The 16,269-nt window shown below is 41.1% G+C and overlaps 1 protein-coding gene across 21 annotated transcripts in view; it reads right to left on the bottom strand.

Moving 5' to 3' along the window:
- The window catches only part of LOC103044542 (inter-alpha-trypsin inhibitor heavy chain H3), a 97,548-nt gene that overhangs the window by 14,227 nt on the left and 67,052 nt on the right, over nucleotides 1-16,269 (bottom strand). Inside the window, exons 1-14 of one of the 21 annotated variants that reach the window (XM_049471520.1) lie at nucleotides 13,719-13,826; nucleotides 12,188-12,348; nucleotides 11,993-12,097; nucleotides 11,064-11,226; nucleotides 10,140-10,250; nucleotides 9,932-10,060; nucleotides 8,836-8,952; nucleotides 8,539-8,707; nucleotides 7,965-8,075; nucleotides 5,664-5,845; nucleotides 3,697-3,876; nucleotides 1,970-2,097; nucleotides 1,059-1,207; nucleotides 361-429 (exon numbers count right to left, since the gene is read on the bottom strand). The exons of the other annotated variants lie outside the window; for them this stretch is intronic. Of the exons in view, the coding sequence (XP_049327477.1) occupies nucleotides 361-429; nucleotides 1,059-1,207; nucleotides 1,970-2,097; nucleotides 3,697-3,876; nucleotides 5,664-5,845; nucleotides 7,965-8,075; nucleotides 8,539-8,707; nucleotides 8,836-8,952; nucleotides 9,932-10,060; nucleotides 10,140-10,250; nucleotides 11,064-11,226; nucleotides 11,993-12,097; nucleotides 12,188-12,348; nucleotides 13,719-13,793 (1,849 nt within the window). The 5' untranslated portion in view covers nucleotides 13,794-13,826. Of the gene's footprint in view, nucleotides 1-360; nucleotides 430-1,058; nucleotides 1,208-1,969; nucleotides 2,098-3,696; nucleotides 3,877-5,663; nucleotides 5,846-7,964; nucleotides 8,076-8,538; nucleotides 8,708-8,835; nucleotides 8,953-9,931; nucleotides 10,061-10,139; nucleotides 10,251-11,063; nucleotides 11,227-11,992; nucleotides 12,098-12,187; nucleotides 12,349-13,718; nucleotides 13,827-16,269 lie in introns of those variants that run through there. 21 annotated transcript variants of the gene reach the window in all.

The following is a 16,269-nucleotide window of genomic DNA, read 5'->3' as shown; positions in this document are numbered from 1 at the left end:
GCATCGTAAACCTGTGGGGAGCATCGGCTAAAAGTGCTAAAAAATAGCTAAAAACTCTGATACACTCTAGTACACTCAAATATGCTCTACAAATACTTTAATACACTTTAATGAACTCTAATACACTCTGATACACTACAATACTCTAATACACTCCTCCTACTCCTCCATATCCTGCTTCTCCATATCCTCCTCCTAGGTGGGCTATTTGACAAAAGGTGGTACTCGTTATCATGATTCAGTACAACCTCTCCTTTAAAAAGATATCATTTCACTGCCAGTTTGGCCATTTCCCCTGAAAAAATGTAGTAAAATACACTCTATTATTAGAATTTTAGAACACAAAAAGAGAGAACAGACCTCCTCCATATGGTACTCTTGGTACTACTTGTCCATGTCCTACTCTTCCTCCTTCTCCTCTGACTCCTCCTGATGAAAAATGTTAAATTCTTGATTCAGTTTTGTATAGTACACATAATCTATTGTTTACAGTGATTTCCTGTTAAACTAATATGAATTATGACCTGGCGTCCACATGTGTGGACATCACTTTTTGGGTTGTCTAGACAACAACACTAAATTTAGCTCTACAAAGGCCTGGTGTTCTCTGTTCTCAGGTGTATTTTAGGTGGTTGCTGTGGTCTAGCTTTGTGGTTTACAGTATCGATTATGTTTGTTGCTATGGTGTTGCTGAGTCGTTGCTGTTGTCAGGTGTATCTCAGGTGGTTGCTGTGGTCTAGCTCCGTGGTTTACAGTATCGATTGGTGTTTGGTGCTATGGTGTTGAGAGATGGTTGCGTTGCTGCAGTGTTGCTAAGTGATTGCTATGCAGTATTTTCAGCATTCCGAATGGTTGCTGGGGTGTTGCCAAGTGGTTGCTGTGGTACCTATGCTATGTAGTTAATTGGATGTTACTAGTGTATTTGTATCACTGTAGCATAAGAAGGATTCACAAACTGTTGCACCCCATTCAAACACAAATCACACAATCTTATGGTCTAAAGATCTAAAACTGTCCAAAACTAAACTAAAAACACAGAGCTGGCGTTTCCTCCTTACTCTCTTCAGGTTTGTGGGCGATCTGTGTGTCTGATTTCTGGGGTTTGGTGACCACCATAGACGTCAGTGGAGTCACAAAACTGTACTGAAGAGAGAGATCCAGAGCTTCTTTCTTGGCTGCTTCTTTCTCCGCCCCCGTAAGAGTCAATCTGAGACACAGTTTGTGAGACAATGGTTGTGTTACATATTTGCATAATTTATATCATCAGCCCAAATCATCAGACATGTATCAGGGAAGTCAAGAGAAAAGCTAATGCAGAATAATAATACAGAATATAATTATAATCTACACATCCCCTTTATTAATCATTCAAAAGTTCAACTGGGTTGCATGCAATGCAGTTGAGACCATGATGTTCTATTCGAGCGATCTGTAGACGAGCCACCAACCGTTAGCCGTAGCATCTTATGTGGTTGCTGTGTTGCTAGGTGCTTGCTAGGTTATATGTGTCTGCAACAGAACTACAACAAAACATGATTTTTAAAACAGCCTGATTTAGGGCGTGTCTGCGTGTCTTTGCTATCGTAACGACGGGAAAAGTACACTTTTGCACAGCTTGAAATGCACAATAGGTATGTATTCTCTTGTTTTGAGCGCAACAAGTGTGTACGCATGTTGGGGATGCGCCTGTGTTGACAACTTACTGCCAAGATAGCAATGAACAGCTAACTAGTGATGTATGTCTAGGTTGTATTCATTCATTTAGTGGTGCACCAGTGTTTTCTGTTGCCAAGATAGCAAGCAATAAGCCAGAAATTTGGTGGGCGAGACCACCATGCAGGCAGGAGGTGTGTAAATAGACAAATGTTGGCAGGGTGTAAGTTAGCAATGAGCATCGACTTTAAAACTATAAACTCATTACTACTTGGACATGCCGTACAAAGAGTAAATCACTCCAGTTTGCACTCACTCTTTTTTCAGCAGCTGTTTGACTTTAAGGTAAGCCCAGACTCGCTGGGTAACGTTTTCATGTTGAGGTTCAACATCAGGTAGAGCTTTCAGAGACACATCCTTCGCATATGTCACTTTATTACTTCTCTAAAAATTAAAAAAGAAAACAACCATCCACGTCTCACACACACACACACACACACACACACACACACACACACACACACACACACAATAGGACCAATCAAATATCAGACAACACTAAAAACAGAGGTACGATATAAATACTTTTTTGTACTTAAAAGTACACTCTTCATAATACCGGTCTTCACAGGTTCAGATTTGTTCCCTCTGAAGTACAAAGTCATTTCTAACAGCAATAAGTACAAATTTGTACCATTTAACCTGCAGCCAAAAGGTACATTCTGTATTCAGTATCACTGCACTAATAAACAAAATATATTTTAATTTATATTATTTTTTATTTGAAAGCCAGACAATTTTGGATATTTAAGTTCTTGACACATATTCAGTTGAGGATTAAGTTTATAATCTTTATAATCTTTACTGGCACAAAAAAAAAACATGGGTACAAAAAAGGACTTTCACTGAAAGGTACTTTTTTGTACTCAATATAATTTACAGCCCCAGAGACAAGCTTTGTACTTTGTTAAGCACAAATCTGTACTTATTTAGTGGAAATGGAATACTGTCTCTTTGTTAAGTGGCAAGGTGGTTGCTATGGTATTTTAGCTTGTTTGTATGGTGTTGCTAACTAGTTAGCATTGGTGTTACTGTTGGTGCTAGTTGGGTGCTTTAGTGTTGCTGAGTAGTAAGTATGATATCTGTGGTGGTCGCTGTACAATGCTGCGAAGTGGTTGATGTGATACCCCTTTGTGTTATTAGCATCATTGTGACAAAAGAAAGGTGCACAAAACTTTTGCATGCCATTCTTTCTGTAAAAATAAATCTGTAAAATCGTCTGTTGTGATGTAAAGTACATCAATCAGAACATAACCCTGTTTTTACGACTAATATATTTAAACCTACTGTGTGGTTGCTATGTTGTTACTGAGTGGTTTCTATGTGCTAAGTGATTGCCTTTGTGTGTCTAGTTGCTTGCTGTGGTATCACAGGTAGTTGGGTGTTGGTGTTGATGTTGGATGAAAGACTAATTCGGCTGATGCAAGGTGGTTGCTATGGTGTTGCTAGGTTGTTACTATGTGGTTACTGTAGCATCGTACGGTATGTGGTTGCTGTGTTACTAAGTGCTTGCTAGATTTTATTTCTCTGCAGCAGAATTAAAAACATGGTTTTTTAAAATGCCTGCTTGCTGGAAAGCTGCTAAGGTGTTGTTGGATGGTTGCTGTGGTGTAGCTAAGTGGTTGCTATGATGTGTCTATTCAGTTCAGGGAGTTGTTTATGTGTAGACAAAAGATACCAAGTTGCAGTACTGGTGCTAAGAGGTTCATAGCTAAGGTGGTTACTCTGGTATTCCAGGTGGTTGCTAGTGTTGTTAGGTGTGGGGCTGCAATTACATAAACATAACCGGCAATGTTGGCTCAAAAAAAACGTCTACTAATCGTGTCAACTAATCATAGTCCCAATAATACATTGCAGCCCCTAGTCAGATGGTTGTTGTGGTACCCTGTGTGGTTGCTTGGGTGTAACTAGTGTAATTCTATCAACGTGAATCTTTGAAAATGGTCTTTAAATAGCAGATTATTTAGACAGAGATGGTCTTACCGAAAATGCAACGACCTCCACTTTGAGACTCTCCAGGCTGTTGTTTGTGATTTCTCCGGCGACTATGATCTCAGAGCCGTTGTAGTACATACTGTAAGCAGTCTCGGTGAGGTTCGACGCTCCCTCATAGAGGAGCTCAAGATCGAATAAGAGAAGGGTGGCGACCTCCTTATAGAAACCCTGGAGAACATGAAGACAGCACTGAATCAAATGCCATCGACCCAGAACAGCACTGAAATATGGCATTTAACACCAGTGTTGGGCACGTTACTTTGTAAAAGTAATTAGTTATAGTCACTAGTTACTTCTCCAAAAAACTGAGTTACTAACTTAGTTACTCCACTATAAAAGTAACTAGTTGCCAGTAAAAGTAACTATTGCGTTACTTTTGTGTGACTCGCCCCCGTAACCCCCACCCCCCGGCCCCCACCTTTTTCATAAGCCAGATGAATAGAGTGCACGACAGCAAAGACAAGTACCTGCATAGAGGTTTCACACGACGTACACATTTTTACCTTTGACCTCAGTGAGTTTGAAGTAGTGTCGTATCTCCATCTGGAAAAGGCTGTTTTGCCGCTGGAGTCCTCCTCACTCGCCATCTCTCGCTATGCGCTCTAAACACCCACCCACCTATTTTCTCTGATTGGCTGAAGGCCAGTTTATTTCAACGTCATTATTCCCATCACTGGTTAACACTATCCTGCCAGAAGTATTCGCTCGTCTGGGTTTAAAATGATATCTGCCCACCTGTTCCAGCTATAACAGCTTCAACTCATCTGGAAAAGCTTGAGGTCAGAACTCACCCTTCCATGTATTCTTTATATGCAACCATCCATCCAGCCATCCATCCATCCTTCTATCAACCTTTATTTCCACTCTGAATACATTTACAATGGGTTGCATTTACCAAGCGATTACAGTTAAAAGGACTGAAAACATTTAATAAGAAATTAGAAATAACTAAAAAACAGTTGTGCAGCAAAAATGGCTCCCAACATTCACTATGGTGGTGCTAAGGTGTCGCTAGGTGGTTGCTAATGCGCTGCTATGGTATCGCTAAGTGGTTGTGAGGTGTTTGCTAAAGTGTTGCTAAGGTGTTGCTATGGTGTCTGTGGTGGTTGCTAGGATGTTGCTAAGCAGTTGCTAGGTGGTTGCTATGGTGTTGCTATGGTGCCTCTGGTGGTTGCTATGATCAAATCAAATTATTTTAATGATGTTGCTAAGCAGTTGCTAGGTGGTTCCTAAGGCATTGCTCTGGTGTCTGGGGTGGTTGCTATGATGTTGCTAAGCAGTTGCTAGGTGGTTGCTAAGGCATTGCTATGGTGTCTGGGGTGGTTGCTATGATGTTTCTAAGCAGTTGCAATGTGGTTGCTAAGGTGTTGCTATGGAGCCTGTGGTGGTTGCTGTGATGTTGCTAAACAGTTCCTAGGTGGTTGCTGAGGTGTTGCTATGGTGTCCATGATGGTTGCTATATTGATGCTAGGACGTTGCTAGATGGTTGCTAGGGTGTTTTATGGAGTCTGGGGTGGTTGCTATGATAATGCTAAGCAGTTGCTATGTGGTTGCTAAGGTGTTGCTAGGTGAAAACTGTGATTAAAAACCAGGGTTATTCCATCAAATATTGATTTCTGAACTTTTAAAACTTTATGAATATGAACTTGTTTTCTTTGCATTATTTAAGGTCTGAAAGCTCTGCATCTTTTTTTGTCATTTCAGCCATTTCTCATTTTCTGCAAATAAATGCTCTAAATTACAATATTTTATTTGGAATTTAGGAGAAATGTTGTTTGTAGTTTATAGAATAAAACAACAATGTTCATTTTACTCAAACATAAACCTATAAATAGCAAAACCAGAGAAACTGATTCAGAAACTGAAGTGTCTCTCTTAACATTCTCCAGAGCTGTATATAGTTTTGGCAGTATAATGTGTATGATCTGTCCTGTACTTGTAATATTTATTCCTACCTGTAGTTGGTCAGAAGCATCCGAGTCCTCATAGATCCTGCGAGCGAATCCGTTGTTCTCCAGAGCCATCTTCTCCAGAAAATCATAGTTAACATCAAAACCAAACCCCAGACAGTACAGAGACATCTTCTTCCCAATGGCCTCTTTCACATTGACTCGAATCCTGTCTGGACTGCTTTCACCTGTGGGAGGCAGGAATGTCAGCATTGCAGTGGTGTGAAAAAGTGTTTGGCACCTTTCCTGATTTCCTGATTTTTTGCATGTTTGTCACACTTAAATATTTCTGAACATCAAACCAATTTACATATTAGTCAAATACAACACGGGTAAACAAAACATGCTATTTTTAAATAAAGGTGTTTATTAATAAGGGAGAAAAAAATCCAAACCTACATGACCTTGTGTGAAAAAGTGATTGCCCCCTTGTTAAAACATCCGGTCACTGTGGTTTCTGACACCTGAGTACACTGTCTCTAGCCACACACAGGCCTGATTATTGCCACACCTGTTCTCAATCAAGAAATCACTTAAATAGGACCTGCCTGACAAAGTGAAGTCCACCAGAAGATCCTGAAAAGCTCCACATCATGCCGAGATCCAAAGAAATTCAGGAACAATTGAGAAAGAAGGTAATTGAGATCTATCAGTCTGGAAAGGGTTATAAAGCCATTTCCAAAGCTTTGGGAATCCAGCGAACCACAGTGAGAGCCATTGTCCACAAATGGCGAAGACATGGAACAGTGGTGAACCTTCCCAGGAGTGGCCGGCCGCCCACAATTGCCGCAAGAGGGCAGTGACGACTCATCCAAGAGGTCACAAAAGACCCCACAACAACATCCAAAGAACCTTTGTGTTGTCTTTGACTAATATTAAAATTGGTTTGATGTTCCGAAACATTTAAGTCTGACAAACATGCAAAAAATCTGGAAATCAGGATGGGGCCAAAAACCTTTTCACACCACTGTATTTCAATAGAACGGTCAGGAATTGCTGATTATCAAGTTTTGGAGTGCTTGATAATCGTTCAGTACTAGAGGAATCATTTATTTAATTTAAAACTACTATTACTTTTAATGTGGCACAACACGCTAGGCGTTACATCACGCGCAGGAAGAAGGAGGAGGCGGAGGTTTTTAGTTGGAAGCGGGAATATGGAAGCGGCGAATGTGAATGCTATAAGTTACGAGAAAAAAGCATTTTAGACTCGACAGCAAGAACAACACAATGACATGTATTCGGCCTTGCCTACCTCAACATCACATCTTCAGTGCTGCACCATCTCAGCCCAAGACGCACAGAACTGAGCGGTGGAGCCGAGAAAGCAGGTCAATTTTAACTTATAACAAATCAATGAGATTAACATTAATGTACCTCAACAACAGAACGACTCTCAGCTCTGTGCTGATTATTAGGAATACTGTCTAATGTGTGTGGTTCGTTTATTAGAACAGAGACATTGTTAAATGCATGTTAAAGTTAGCTGAGCTTAAGTTATTTTGGCTGGAAACAATATGGCTGTTTTCTATTTCATCTACGAGTACATTTTGCCAATGAGACAAAAAGATCATTTCTCCTGGTTATTGGATAAAATATCAATTACCACTAGTGCCTAATGTGCCCCAATGCAGTAGGTGTCAATCTTAGGGTTCTTAAATGCACGGTTATAAACTTACTGTATTGTGTCATTTAGTTTTAACCCAAGTAGTGCAAAATATAAATAAACAAAAAAGCAACATTTTAATATTTCTGTCGTCACAGGTCCTGATATATTTTGGAGAAGAAGGAAAATTCACTGACTTGGTGGTAAAAGAATGCAGCTCGCTTATCCAATACTGGCAGATCTGGCAACGTCTCTGCTGTTCAGAAGCTAAGATGCACAACATAAAGCCAATGTTCACGCCTTTTTCATTGACTAATACCCTATATTTGATACCAGTGGCGTGCAGTGAATATAGTGGGTACCCCTTCTGTAATCATCAAAGGCTTTTTAATATAATATGACACAATATCTGTCTTATTTGCAGCCGCAATTCCATGATAGTAAGCTAACTATTAAACTAATGCAGCATGAGCTCCGTTTTACACTAACCAACGCGTAGCACCTTCACCACAGCGCTCAGAAGGGGCTAGACAGCCATGACCCCGCCCCCAGAGTGAAAATCATGAATCAGATTGGTTAGATTGTCCTGCGACTTTGCTAATAGATTCATTACTACACCCTTCAAAAAATCAGGAGAAGGGTCACGCAGACACAAGGGGGCAGAAGCCATTTTAAAAAAGGTTTGATTGGTGTTTTTGTACCTGTATTTGGGGCTCCATCAGTCAACAGAATGAGGATGGAGGCGGAGCCTTCTCGTTGGTGTTTGTTGAGCATCTCCACCCCCTTCAGAACTGCAGAATTGATGTCAGTGGCTGCGAGAGAAAAGTCAACTCTTGAAACGTTAGTTATTAATTAAACAGAATATTGATTCTAACCCAATAATGATGCAACTCAGGGGCGTTGCCTGGGTATGTAAAGATAGGGGGCTCAGCCCAGTTAATTATATATATATATATATATATATATATATATATATATATATATATATATATATATATATATATATATATTAGTTTAAGAAAGGAAGAGCGAGAGTTTCCTCTCCGGTACAGGATAAGTTCATCAGAGTTACCAGCCTCAAGTTAAACTACTGTTTTTACATGTTAAAGTTACTGAATGATTCCTTATGTGCTCCTTCATAGTCGGAATCACTTCACTTCATTGTTCATTTACTATGAAAAACTAGGAAAAAATACAAAATTAAAATATTAAATTAGAAGGTTTGTCCAAACTTGAATATTTGCTCCCAAAAAAACAATTTTCAAACCGTCTTACTTCCTCTATCCTGAATGGTTTTCACAAACTGCTTCGCTAAATTCACGTTGCTGCTGGTGGCCTGGATCAGCTCGCGTTTCCAGACGTCGACACTACTGTCAAACAGGATCAGCCCAAAGTGGTCCCCACTATCGAGGTCTCCCAAAATATGATCCAATGCACTCCGGGTCTAATATAAACAGTAACAGAGTTTATTACCCACAATAGTCCATAAGGAACAATGTCAGCTCTAATTTCCTACAAACTGAAGGAAATGGAAGTAAACACATAAAGGTATATTTATTATATTTGGCGCACCTGCTGGATTTTCCTGCCGTACATGGAGCCGCTCCGGTCGATGATGAAGACCACATTTTTCGGAGTTCGAATCAAATTAGCGGGAGCAAAGAAGTGCACAAAATATTTATTCATTATCTGTTGGAGAAGAGAGAACCAATCAAAAAATAATGCTTCTTCTTATATTTTAAATTCAATTCAATTTCAATTCAATAAATTTTATTTATATAGCGCTTTTTACAACAGAAGTTGTCACAAAGCAGCTTTACAGAGAAAAACAGGTCATTAGCTATGGCGTCACATCAATGTCAAAAGTCGAGGGTGCAAAAATACAAGTAGGGGGCGCAAAAATACCAGGTGAAAAAAATTCACCAGTGTGTTTTAACATTTTGCGTGTGTAAATGATGATGTCAATTCGTGCCAGCTAGCTAACTCTCCTGCCGTCTCTCTTTCCCCGCCCTCCTCCGGCTCGTGGAGGTAGGCGGTCCATCACGAACCACGGCGATATCAGCCAATAGCGTTCGCTGAGGGAGGTGACCCTGACTCCGCCCCCAAACTGTCAAAACCACCCCTTTTAAAACTCGAAAGCAAAAATCTCACCCAAGAGGAGAAAAATTAAGCTCGAGAGCAACATTTTAAGAACTTTCAAGAAAGTTGAAAACCTCAAGAAATTGAAAACCTCTGGAATATAATCAAGAGGAAGATGGATGATCACAAACCATCAAACCACCAAACTGAACTGCTTGAATTTTTACATCAGGAGTAAAGCAGCATAAAGTTATCCAAAAGCAGTGTGTAAGACTGGTGGAGGAGAACATGATGCCAAGATGCATGAAAACTGTGATTAAATCCAGGGTTATTCCACCAAATATTGATTTCTGAACTCTTAAATCTTTATGAATATTAATTCTTTGCATTATTTGAGGTCTGAAAGCTCTGCATCTTTTTTTTTTTTTGTTATTTCAGCCTTTTTGGAATTTGAGAGAAATGTTGTCTGTAGTTTATAGAATAAAACAACAATGTTCATTTTACTCAAACATAAACCTATAAAAAGCAAAATCAGAGAAACTGATTCAGAAACTGAAGTGCTCTCTTAAATAATATTGTAAATAATTACCTGTATGTCTCCGTTGGGGTTTGTTCTCTCCACATCATACGTTATGATTAAATCTCCATTCAGTCCATTTTCTGTACAGCTGGAACACGTGGTCTGCTGATCACTGGTGGGGTAGAAGTGTATCCATGCCTAGAAAAACAGACCGTTGGTGGTGAGGTGTAAGATAGTAATGAGCTTCGCAGGGGGCTAAATAGAGCTTTATTCTCACCTCTTCGCCAGATCGTGTTGTGGTCACAGCATTGGCCAGTTCACCACTGTTCAGATCTCCTTTCACCTCCAGGAAGGAAATGCCTGGATTCTCTTTAATAGAGACGTCAATCTAAAAGAGGTGCAGAACAAGAGAATCGACTCATTTCACCCAAAATGACCCAAATGAGCTTGTTTCCATTTTTAACAGCATATTCAGAGTGCATGTAGGTGCACCAGAAGACAGTTCAAACTCATTAGGACGAGACCTGCCATGTTAAAGTGGAGTTAACTAAAGAAATACAAGAACGAGATACGTCACGAGAACGAGACGAGACGAGATTTACAAATAACATTTTAAAGAAAACGTCAAAAATGAAAAATAGCTTGAAAACTATAGTTTTAATTGACAAAATCATATAACACAAACTTAACAGACAGGTTTCTCTCACACATTGATTCTATAAGAAATAGAAATAAGAATAAAAAATAAAAATAAAACTTTTATAGGTCTTATATAGTGCAAACAATAAGTGCAAACTACAACCAGTCATATTAAGACTATGGTTTGTGTTTTTTTCTCCTAAATCTCTTGTAATTTAACTATGCATAACCATAACCTGCTTGAAGTGCAAACAGAGACAGAACATTTTTTTTTAAGTAAAGTACAGAGCTATGGGATTAGTACAGCTGCCTATGAAACAGTCACGTGTAGGATTTACTTAAAGTATTTATATATGGTTTGTGTCTTGTTGGTCTTCTGCTGAGAGCTGCTCTCACTGCTCAGCCATCACACTCTATCGCTATCGCTTCTGGGTTGCCAGATCCCTCTTAAAAAGTCCACACTTAACTGTTTTTTGCCCCGCGAGACAGGTTTAAGCCTGACGAGAAATATCGTCCGTTTTAATCTAGCGAGATCTCGTCACCCCCCTACTGATTACTGTACCTTAAAATCTGCTACAGGCTGCATGGGCTGAGCGTTGATCAGTAGATCATATTTTCCGTGGCGTCGCTGCAGCAGCTCCTCATAGGTGAGTTCAAAGGTGACTTTACTGAGAGCCGCGACCGTCACTGAGGTTTTAAACTCCTCCAGAGTCCGACCCACTGAACTGAGACACACACACACATATACACACACACATGAGTTGATGCACTATAGGACTCTGTGGTTCGGCCTAAGCTTTTGTTCTTAATGACTTAATTTTTTTTTACCTTTTATTACTTTTACTTTTATACTTTAAGTAGTTTTGAAACCAGTACTTTTACACTTTTACTTAAAGAGTAAAAAGCTTAAGTTGATATGTCAGGTAGGGAGCACAAGTAAAGAAAAGTACAAGTACAAGAAAACAGAACAAGCAAACATTAACCAAAGACACTAAAGAAACAAAGAATCACAGAGATGATAGAAACTGCAAAAACAAAGGTACATGTAACCTGACTGACGATAAGACATACAAGGCGTCCAAGAACCGTCACACAGAAGGGGACAGGAAACACCTGGGAGTGGGTAACAAGGGGGCGGAGCTACTGATAAACACAGATGAACACACATGAAGACACCAGGCCATTTGTAGAGGAAAAGTAAATAAAACACAAAAAGGAGTCGGCAACAAGAAAGAAAGATAAAAAAAAAACGCTGCGTAAAAGAGCTAGCAAGCTAGACTCAATACCCTGTGAGGTAACAAAGTAAACAGGGGTGGTATTTATACAAGGCAGTCCAGGTGTGAGCAATCAGAAGCTCGGTAAGTGTGAACTTGTAGAACTTGAAGTGAGTACTTCAATATCTACAGGAGCATTTTAAACACTAGTATTGTTACTTCTAACTACAGAGTAATGAATGTGATACTTCTGAAACTTTTGGTTTTGAGGTTGTACCTGACCACTCCGGCACTTTCTCCTCGAGCGACTGCTTCACTGTACTGCTGCTGAGCTGCTTCCTTCTCCTTCACCACTCCATCATACGTCTTCCCCTCTATAGTCCTGAAGAAATAGATGTGTGTTTAAAGAGTAAATACAGGCATATAAACGTAATGATTTAAGTTAACCAAGTTAATGATCAGATTTACTCACATTCTGAATTTGCTGATGAAGGCATTCTTGGGAATCTTGACCTCAAAATGGATTTCCTTGGAATCTGTGTGTTGATTTTTTACCCGGCTGGTGATGACCGTGATGGCGTAGCGGCTGGTGACGGTGGAGTTGATGTGGAAGCTGCTGATTTCAACATTTTCCTGTGGTGAAGAAAAGAGCAACATACAAACTTTGATAACACTGATGTTCCTGATCCTTTAGTGAGGTTGGATTGTGTATTTTAGGATTTTAATGGATAAAACAAATCAAGCAAATAAAACAATATAAAACATCCCAACACATCCCAGTGAACTAACAGCCCCAATATTGAAAGAAGCATTGCTCTGAAGCACAACTACTATGCTAGGGAGGTCGCTTGTTCGAATTCCACTCATGAAGCTTGCTATCAGCTGCCAGAGCCCTGAGAGAGTTGCCCTTACAATTGACCTTGCTCTCTCTGGGTGGGTACAGTACAGTAGATGGCGCTCTTTCCCCTCATCACTCCTAGGGTGATGTGGATCAGCACAAGGCTGCATCTGTGAGCTAAAGTATCAGAACCTGGTAACTGCAGTTTCCTCCGAGCGTTAGCGCTGTGATGCTACTCGGCAATGCTGCATCAGCAGCAGTTCAAAGAGAGGCGGAGTCTGACCTCAAATGTGTCGGAGGAGGCATGTGCTAGTCTTCACACTGATTGTGTTGGGGCATCACTAGTGATAGGGGGATATACAGCTGAGTATCAGCTAAATAGGAGGGTCAGTTGGCCAGATATATTGGGAAATTTTAGCAAAATTAGAAAAAAAAAAGCATGGGGATGGGAGTGTCATTAATCCAGTTTGATACATGCCACGTCAATGTGACATTAGCATATATCGCCGCTGCCCAGTAAAAATTTATTTTAGTATCTCCAAAATAGTGACTTTACAGGAAAAAGCAAAAAATTGTCTTAAGTTCGAATGGAAATCAATGTAAAATAGATCTTTAATTTTAGAGTTTTTAGAGCATTAAGTTTGGTATACTCTTCCAGAATTATTTTCACAGTATAAAAATAAACTGCAGATTTTGAATGATGGTGAAATCTACAAAAAGACCAAAAATTGAGATTTTTTCCTATTTTTTACATTTTCAAATGTAATTTGGTCACATTAGTATTGTATATAACACTGATGTTATGCCTTAGCCTTTTTATTAAATCACATTTCTTTCAGACCATTAAGGCTTAAAATTAAAAACAGAAAATAGTGCGTACAACTTGGTGAAAATAAATTGCCATGTATAATAGGGATTTTAGGATTTTAACATTTTTTCGTATTGTACTCCAACCTACATTTTTTAACATCATTAAACGCAAAAGTTAGAACGTTAAATATATTTTTCCTGAGAAAATTTCCTGAAAATATATTTAATATTTAATATGAAAACCCATTTATTTCCACTGCTAAAAATGTAAAAATGTCATTTCCTATAATCAGATTTAACACTAAACTAAGCACAGACACAGACACAGTAAAGCTCACCTGGCCTCTGAACGTACCTGTACGGGCGGGGCCGTGGTAAAACACACAAATAAGAGCCCCAGTAGAGCGGCGCTGACCGTGGCTCCACTCATGATGACCCACGCTGGACTGAAGTCTGAACACACACTGAGGCTTTTAAATAAACCCTGCAGGCTCTGCTATCGGTCACCACAGATAACCCCCCCCCACCCCCCCGACAACAGCCCTGCAGTCAGTAACCCCTTACCGTAAATCTGCTGTAAACATCAACTGAGATGCAGAGAAGAGGCCACTTCAGTTTCTGAACCAGTTTCTCTGATTTTGCTGTTTATAGGTTTATGTTTGAGTATAAAATGAACATTGTTGTTTTATTCTATAAACTACAGACAACATTTCTCCTAAATTCCAAATTCCAAGAGCATTTATTTGCAGAAAATGAGAAATAGATGAAATAACAAAAAAGATGCAGAGCTTTCAGACCACAAATAATGCAAAGAAAACAAGTTCATATTCATAAAGTTTTCAGAGTTCAGAAATCAATATTTGGTGGAATAATCCTGTTTTTAAGCATGTTCTCCTCCACCAGTCTTACACACTGCTTTTGGATAACCTTGGATGCCTTTTCTTCTGGTGGCTTGTGATCATCCATCTTCCTCTTGATTATATTCCAGAGTTTTTTTTTATTTGGTAAAATCAAAGAATCCCCTCATTTTTAAGTGGTCTCTTATTTTTTCCAGAGCTGTAAATATATTATACCTGACAATTAATTAATTAATATATATATATTGTGGCGTGAGGAGGCGGGGGAATTGTGGGTCCACCCCACGCCGGAGCGCACAGCCTAATCTGACCCAGCTGGCCCGCATCCGGACTGATTAAGCAGCCAGCTGGGACAGCTATAAAACTCAGCCTCAGCTCATTGAAGAGAGAACTTTGACTGGGGAGCTGAGGGCTGAGGCTGCGCGGACTCTAAAACAAAATAAACTAAAGAAACTACTGAACTATAGAGCCCCACTGGGCTAGCATTATGTTTTGAGTTTGTTTTGGGTGTGGTGGAGGGCGTTTGAAGCTAATAAAGGTATGGTTTGAGTTCATTTACTCCCCGTGTCTGTGTTGTCTGTGAGCTTCCTCCTTCCGGGTCACAGTGGTCACGCCCCCAACCCCAGGGGACTACCACAGTGGTGGAGAATGCGGGAGGGGTCCAGTGACCCGGTGGGAAGGAAGCTGCGGAGCGGAGCACGGCACGGGGTGGTATTGGGCTCAAATCGTGCCTTTGTTTGGCTCCGTCAGTGGTGGGAGGACGCCAGCGAGAGGCGGCTGCAGCAGCAGTGGACGCCTCGCCCCAAACTCGGCTGGTGCGAGTGGTGTCCGGAGCCCAGACACCGCGAGGCGGACTGCGCTCACACCGGCCCGGACTTCTGCTGCTGCTGCATCTTCCCGGAGGAGGAGGACGAGCTCTGCGCCTCTCTGCCCGGGCTCAAGTCCGACTCCGCACCGCCTCTCCCGCGAAACTCTTCGGCGGCCGAGTCGGAGTCGTGGAGGGGGGAGAACGGCCCTGACAAGAGCAAGGCCGATCCAGCCCCGGCGCTACCGAGAGCCGCCGCTTATCCAGCCCCGGCACTACCGAGAGCCGCCGCTCATCCAGCCCCGGCGCTACCAAGAGCCGCCGCTCATCCAGCGCCGGTGCCCCGAGCCGCCGCTCCACCTGTCCCGGTGCCCCGAGCCGCCGCTCCACCTGTCCCGGTGCCCCGAGCCGCCGCTCCACCTGTCCCGGTGCCCCGAGCCGCCGCTCCACCTGTCCCGGTGCCCAGAGCAGCCGCTCCACCTGTCCCGGTGCCCCGAGCCGCCGCTCCACCTGTCCCGGTGCCCAGAGCAGCCGCTCCACCTGTCCCGGTGCCCCGAGCCGCCGCTACCTTTAGTACAAGCCCGTGAAGGGCCGTGGATAAAAAAAAAATAATTCAATCGAGTGAACAATTTGCAATTCATGCTCACGATTTCTTTAATTCGTGCTCACGATTTCTTTAATTCGAGTCAACGAATTCTGTAATTCGAGTGAATGTTTTTTATGCACAATAAGACAAGAAGCTCAGAGGGAAAGGAGCATTTTTCTCTCTTGATCTGTTTCAGGGGTGCGGTGAAGATAATCAGTTATCTACATTTATAAGCTGCTGATAATAATGCACCAGTGTTACAGTTAGATGTACAGTGTGCAGATTGTGCCGTGGTGGTGGAATCTCCACAGCGCGCGGGGAAAAGCCGAACGTGGCATCGGTTCCCCGGCCACGAGACGCCTGCTGCTCGCAGTTCTTCACGGAGATTATTTACCAACAATATAGACAAATACAGTCAATTCCAGTCATGAATAAAGGAAACAAACATTTTACTGATGCAGGATAAATGTGTGTTATTAAAACCAGATCAAAACGAAGTTATAATGCAATGTGGAACTGTGTTTATTAATTTCTCAATAACATTCAGCCAGCCTCCAAGGAAATGCACACCTTCTTAAATCTGGTTACATCATTATTACTTTTATGATAGATTTCATCTGTATTGTAATAATTTGTATTAAAAAAACATAATTCAGAA

Source organism: Astyanax mexicanus, chromosome 24, assembly GCF_023375975.1.
Source record: "Astyanax mexicanus isolate ESR-SI-001 chromosome 24, AstMex3_surface, whole genome shotgun sequence".
NCBI classification, from domain to species: Eukaryota; Metazoa; Chordata; class Actinopteri; order Characiformes; family Acestrorhamphidae; genus Astyanax; species Astyanax mexicanus.
This window is presented reverse-complemented; position numbering and strand designations above follow the sequence as displayed.